We start from the raw sequence: 6,316 nt of genomic DNA on the forward strand, positions 1-6,316 counted from the left end.
TCTAATACAAGCCTGACTTTCTAATGGTAAATACCAAGTCGAAAACAAGAAATAATCACACTATTTTCTTATATTTTGCGCCATTATATGGTGAAAGTAGACTTTCCAGAAGCGACTTACAAACTTTCATATTCTTTAGCATAATTGCATTTTCCTCAAGCTCGTCTATACTTGTAAAATAGTAAGTCGATTTGCCTGCAAGATTAACGTATTGGCGAAACATTTTATGGATATTATTTTTGTATCTTTTGCGCGAGGGGTACCTAACGGCTAGTTATAAGAGCAAGACAATACATATTGTATTATATGTACGTACTTATAAGTAAAAGATCACATACGTTTATAGTGCAACTTCACGTCGTTCCGGTTTCCTACTTTTTTAAATTTCTTTTTAAATATTTTTTTTGCAACAGTGAGAGTCGTGCGAATTCCTTTCATCATGTTTTTCTACAGAGACTGTGAATCAACACGGAATGTTCGCCACGAGGTATTGAAGGATATTACGTATACAGCTCCAATGGAATATGTCGACCGAATCGTTATTTACGTTATAATACAAGGGACAACTTTTTATTTTTGGACAAAGAAGCTGCGACAGAGATCTCTTACACATCGTGAAAAGCGGCATACTTAATGTCAGCGAGGATCCTCCGTGTGACTCTCTTGGAAATTCAGCCAAGACTGTTCAACTACAGTGGCCACTCGCTTCTCGTACTCTCGCTTGTTCTCTTGGTACAATTGCGCCGCTAAAGAGTTGGCTGGCGAATTGGGATTCGGTTCGTCCAAAAGAGACTGTAACACAAATCGTTGACGAATTCCCTCAGCATATTCAGATACAGTTTTATATTTTCGACAGAGAAAAAATCGAATACATAAGCGCATACAGAACTGAAAGATCTCAGATCTCAGAATCTCCAGGTGAAGAGTGTATATATAGGATGTATTTTAAAAAGCGCCCACTAATCTCGATATAGCTTTTTAACATACACCCTGTGCATGTGGATGTATGTGTGAATTTGTATATGTATGAAAATACTAGAATTCAAAGTACAATTCTGCGGCGCCGAAAAAAAGACACTTCTTTCATAAAAAAGAAAAAAGGAAATGAAGAAAACAAAAAAGACGAGCCAAGTAGGTTTTTTTTATACTCTAACATTTAATATAGTAACTAATTTCGTGTATCATCAGATATTCGAAATAAATAAATACGCAATTTTATAATAATTTATTATTCAACATCGTAAAAATTCCGTCTAACGTTGCACATTCGGTTCGTGGTATAGTTCGATAGAGCTTTCAGGAAGAAACATGCTAGGTATGTTTCTCTTTTTCTCTCTTTCGTTTTTCTTTTTAACGTTAGCTCCTTGGTAAGGCTGCACGTTCTTCTCCCCTGTATCTGATGGCTGTTGGTGGCTGACTGATGCCGCGATACCAGCATCGCTTTAACACCTGCGACTAATCCACAAAACTCTGCTCCACGCAAGCCTTCACTCGTTTCTCGTACTCGCGTCGATTCTCTTTGTACAGTTGCGCTGCCATTGAGTTGGCAGGTGAATTCGGGTTCGGGTCACTTAACAGCGACTGCAATCACATAAGTCGTACTTCATTACACTTTGAAATAAGGTTTTTCAGTTATCTTTTTGACAATGTGCATGGTCGCAATCGGAAATAAACGCGAGGGAAAGGACAATCTATATGCCTTTTGCCTTTCTTTTCTCCTTCTCTTCCTTTCGTACTCTAATTGGAAAAAATTAAAGGTAATGTATATCGACGGACAATCAAAAATAGTACACAGATAGATGTAGATATATGCAGGTATTATGCAAATCAGATATATGCAGGTATCATGTGATTAGACTTTGCTGAATTGCAACCGCTGTTAAGACAAAACGAATCCTTCAGATATTTTTAATGTAACGGAGATCTCTTGGAAGTGACGTTTCAATGAGAAACATATAAGCGATATTTTTAGAGAAAATAAGACAACATAATGAATGATATAGATCCTAAAATGTAAAAACAAAAAAAAAAGATAAACACTTTACGAAAAATCCAGAAAGAATCTTTGTTATCTCTAAAATGTATTTTATTAAAGATATTTATTAATTGCCATGCAAAATACTTTTGACTTCGGCAAGACTTGCGAATAATATATCATGTATATATTAGAATGCAATATATATTACTTGTAAATAAATATTATGACATTATTCTAACATAAGTTGTAATTGTGTCTCATGCCGCATGATATTGAAATAATTCCTCTTTATATCATTTAATTACGCAATGTAAATAACAATGTTATAACAATGATACAACAAGAAATATGTATCAAGCTATAAAAAGAGAAATATTTATTATTTTATATAATAGAAAAAAGCATTGTTATGTTGATGTTACGCTCATAAAACATTAATTTATTAAAGCCCATAATTTCAGCTCTCAGCTATTTAAAACGTCAGAAAAGTCAAAATATATTTTGATAAAAAAAAGAAAGAAAAGATTGTACCTGTATAGATGTCAAGATGGCTGAGACGTCATAAGTAGGACTCCAACGATTTTGTAGTATGTCCAGACATATTCCACCGTCTGCGTATACGTTAGGATGAAACATTTTACTAACAAATCTCACTGTTGGTGGTTTGTTTGGATATTCTTCTGTAAATTCTATTGTAAGTTTAAAGGTGCCATCTTCAAATGGAGTATCATGTGGTCTAAAACATATGTTTACATAAACATAAATATCCTTGTGTGAATAACTTTCCTATACTTTAAATATTTAATCTTATTTTATCTATTCGAAACATAAAATAAAATTTTATTGTTAGTCAAGTATACTTTATAGATGTACTGTGTTAATTTTTTGAAACAATAGTAAAAATCAATTCTGAGAAAGTGGATTTTGATACCAAATATTTTTCTGCTTGAATTTTCAGTTCAAGTAAATTCTATTAGACCAACACAAATATATATATATATATATATATATATATATATATATATATGACCAAAGACGTTTCTTTGAAATATTAAGAAAGAATGACTAATAAAAATCATATTTTCGTACCCAAATATAACTGCATTCCATATCATAATATTATTGTCTGTCGGAGCGCCTGACACTCCAGTTGGAGGATCTTCCTGTAATCTTTGCAGAAATAACAATTTTTAGAGCCTTGTCTTGCAAATAACAGTACATAAAACTTTATTCTTTAAATTATTGTCGATACATTATTCACAAATACAAGGCCACTGATAGTCATAAAACTTATGATAAAACTAATCTTTGCAAAATCTGATAAATTATACATGAAGCAAATAAAAAAAATTACAATCCACTTTTACTAGTTTTATAGCAAGCGTTATATGGAATTTGTCAGAAATGCCACATCTAATAATGTTATATACAAAAACGAGGAATCGCTATTCGAGTGACATTATCATAAAAAGATTCAATGAGACTGTTTCTAGTAAACGGTTGAAAATCTATCAAGGCTTGCGATAATGCATGGATGGATCATCAACAGGATGGAGAACGGTTTGTTTTAAAGGGCCAGAAAGGGGAAGAAAAGGAAGGAGAAAGGCAGGAGGGTGAATGCAAGGGACGCGTCACGCGGGGACACATTTCTAATAATAAACGCGGCTGACGTTCGCGCAGAAGGTGCGAGATCGTTGATCGCGTAGAGTCGGGTCGAATCGGGCGCACTAGGAGCCGCTGCACTTACAATGGCGTCATGCCGATCGAACAGGCGTACAGGGGAGAGGGAGAGGGAGAGGGAGAAGGGGACGGACAGAACGGAAAGGCGGACAATAAACGCCAAGTACCTCTTGAAATCCCTCATCAATCGCCTCCTCGCAGGGGTGGACATCCCTTACGAATGGGCTTTCCGTTAACTTGTGCGAACGATGATGACTGATCACGCTCGTTCTCTCTCTCTCTCTCTCTCTCTCTCTCTCTCTCTCTTTTTCTCTCTTTCTCTTTCTCTCTTTCTCACTCTTGTCCTCTGCGACAAGTCTAGATGCGTATATTACGCGTGTGATTGCAGATGACAACGCCGAAGACAACAACGGCGATGGTGATGGTGAGGATGATTATGATGATGGTGATGATGATGATGATGACGATGACGACGACCTCCTTCCTTTACCGCACCTTGTGCGCGTAGTCTATCTGCGCGACAAGAAACACCGAAAGAAATCACGACACCCACACGCGCGTCTGTACGCGTACCAGATTTACGTAGCACTGTATACTCTCTTTCTCTCACGCGCGAACGAGACGGGGATTATTTCTTACGAGAGCCCGGATTTGCGACGTTCGCAACCGAGTGAGCGAGCGAGCGAGCGAAAATGAGTGTGAGAGAAACGGAGAAGGTAGAGAGATCGTGGTAGAGGGAGAAGAGTCGAGGAGAGTGAGCGAGAGGCCGTTGTTTGTCTCGTCCTTTGCTTTTTGTTATGTCCCGTGAAGGCCGTCCTTTTTTTCACTCGAGACCGTTATAATATAGGGACGCAACACGAATGCGGTCCCACTCTGATATCCGTGACAAAGACGGCGATGACAACGACGATGATCTTCGATGATCACTCGTCAGTTTTGGTCAGCTAAGTCAGCTTGCGTCAGCTGGACAACGAACAGTAGTACAGTACGGTGGGGATATGATACGAAATGAACCACCTCGAATCATGCACGAGATGACGTCATCGAAGCCCTACGAGCGAGATCTGTGTATACAGCCCGTAGCAAATCGGTCAAGCGTTTCTCCGGAAATAATAGATGCGCGACGAGACGAGAGGCTGACTGTTACCGGTTCTTCTTTTTACGATAAATCGATGTTATAAAGCTTATTCTACAATTCCATAAATCTAGTTCTAAGGCCGGGTTCACACCTTGACGGAAAAACGGAAAGCGGAAGCCAATCGGAACTCGCAATAGTAGTAGATACATTTCGCTTGTCCGCTTCTGTCTTTCCGCGAGTTTCAATTGGCTTCCGCTTTTCCGTCAAGGTGTGAACCCGACCTAAATGGTTGTAATTGTAATGTCCGTTTTCATCAATGTAGATTAACTTTAATCTCAGTTCGACTTACTCTTCGTCTTTTTCTAGTTCTAAAGATTAGAAAAAGATGAAGAGTAAGTTAAACTGAGATTAAAGTTAATCTACATTGGTGGAAATAGGCATAAGAAGTGACCAATCACAGGCCTAGTTTCCACCGAGGGTTTAATCAAGATCAGGATGTAAGAATCAACCAACTGCAATCGAGCATTCCCCTGTCGTTCGACTGTAACAGGGGAATACTCGATTATAATTGATTATTTTGGACGCGGAAACGCTTGCCGTACGGCAAAATGAGACACGGTAACCACAATGAACACATTAGAAGCTGTAAGCTTATTGGCTACCGCCATTAAAGTAGATAGTCCCATGAGGCAAATTTGCCGCATATCGTGTAACCAATCAGTAATCAATAAAACACGAAACCACAACAGCGAATCGCATTCGATTGGTTACGCGTTACACGATAAATACACCTTATGGAACACTAATCTTACAGATTATGACATACGACATATGATTATAGCATATGATTATTAATATAAATGCTTCCTTTTGTCATACGACAAATGTAATATTAGCCTTGAGACCATTCTACATTGGTTGTATCGTAGACATCGCGAGCTTGTTGCTTCAGCCAATCCAATGCTTCAATTTTAAAGTCGCATGATGCTTATGATGCTTTCGACGATACGATCAATGTATTGGGTCATCTAAAAAGTATCCGCGGTTTTTTGTCACTGGATGGTGTTGACCATCAACACCATCTAGTGACAAAAACTGCGGATACTTTTTAGATGACCCAATAGAATGATCTTCAGACTGTTTTAAGTCAATCTTAAAGGTTGAGCACAAGAATTGTCATAACATTTACTTAGCTTAAGTTGTAGACGTAAGTAACGTAGCTTTCATGTATGATGTACAACTTAATTATAGCGGTTGTGCTTCTGGATGCACCCCATGTTACCCCTTCTACCATGCTCCATATCAATACTAAGCGCTTATTGGATTACAAGTGGACTAAATCGAAATGGCGGTTGAAATAGCCAATAGGAAGATTGTCAGCATTTCGGCTCAGGGGATCGATTCTGTATCTTGAAACGAGGTGAAAATTACAAAATAAGCAAATTTACTAGGTATTGATCAATAAAATAATCAATATTCTAGTAAATTCGTTCACTTTTATAATTTTCAAGATGCAGAATTGTACACTTTTGTAGTGCAGCACTGATTCAGCACTTACACGCAACTGGTGTAATGCGAGG

The 6,316-nt window shown here is 37.7% G+C and overlaps 1 protein-coding gene across 4 annotated transcripts; it reads right to left on the bottom strand.

Annotated features, from left to right (window-relative positions):
• Window positions 1–63: 63 nt before the first annotated feature.
• Window positions 64–4,831, bottom strand: Ubc6 (ubiquitin conjugating enzyme 6). Of its 4 annotated transcripts, XM_011057845.2 has the most exons (5): window positions 3,826–4,831; window positions 3,068–3,148; window positions 2,510–2,714; window positions 631–792; window positions 64–195 (listed from the first exon to the last, which is right to left on the bottom strand). In XM_011057845.2, exons 1-4 carry the CDS (start codon window positions 3,867–3,869, stop codon window positions 637–639), a joined length of 486 nt encoding a protein of 161 aa, XP_011056147.1. In that variant the 5' UTR covers window positions 3,870–4,831; the 3' UTR covers window positions 64–195; window positions 631–636. The 4 variants fall into 4 exon arrangements, with proteins under 4 accessions (XP_011056147.1, XP_011056146.1, XP_087269718.1 ...); XM_011057844.2 differs by lacking the exon at window positions 64–195 and having other exon boundaries at window positions 568–792; window positions 3,826–4,830; XM_087413592.1 differs by lacking the exons at window positions 64–195; window positions 3,826–4,831 and adding an exon at window positions 3,726–3,751 and having other exon boundaries at window positions 568–792.
• Window positions 4,832–6,316: the final 1,485 nt, after the last annotated feature.

Source organism: Acromyrmex echinatior, chromosome 14, assembly GCF_024713525.1.
Source record: "Acromyrmex echinatior isolate Ae372 chromosome 14, ASM2471352v2, whole genome shotgun sequence".
Lineage (NCBI taxonomy): Eukaryota > Metazoa > Arthropoda > Insecta > Hymenoptera > Formicidae > Acromyrmex > Acromyrmex echinatior.

Bases quoted from the DNA above. Each gene is read 5' to 3' on its own strand.
- Ubc6 (XM_011057845.2), bottom strand. From the start codon at position 3,869: ATGTCCACCCCTGCGAGGAGGCGATTGATGAGGGATTTCAAGAG. The intron at 3,149-3,825 runs GTACTTGGCGTT...ATTTCTGCAAAG, and splicing joins TTGATGAGGGATTTCAAGAG to ATTACAGGAAGATCCTCCAA. The intron at 2,715-3,067 runs GTACGAAAATAT...CATATGTTTTAG, and splicing joins TGGAATGCAGTTATATTTGG to ACCACATGATACTCCATTTG.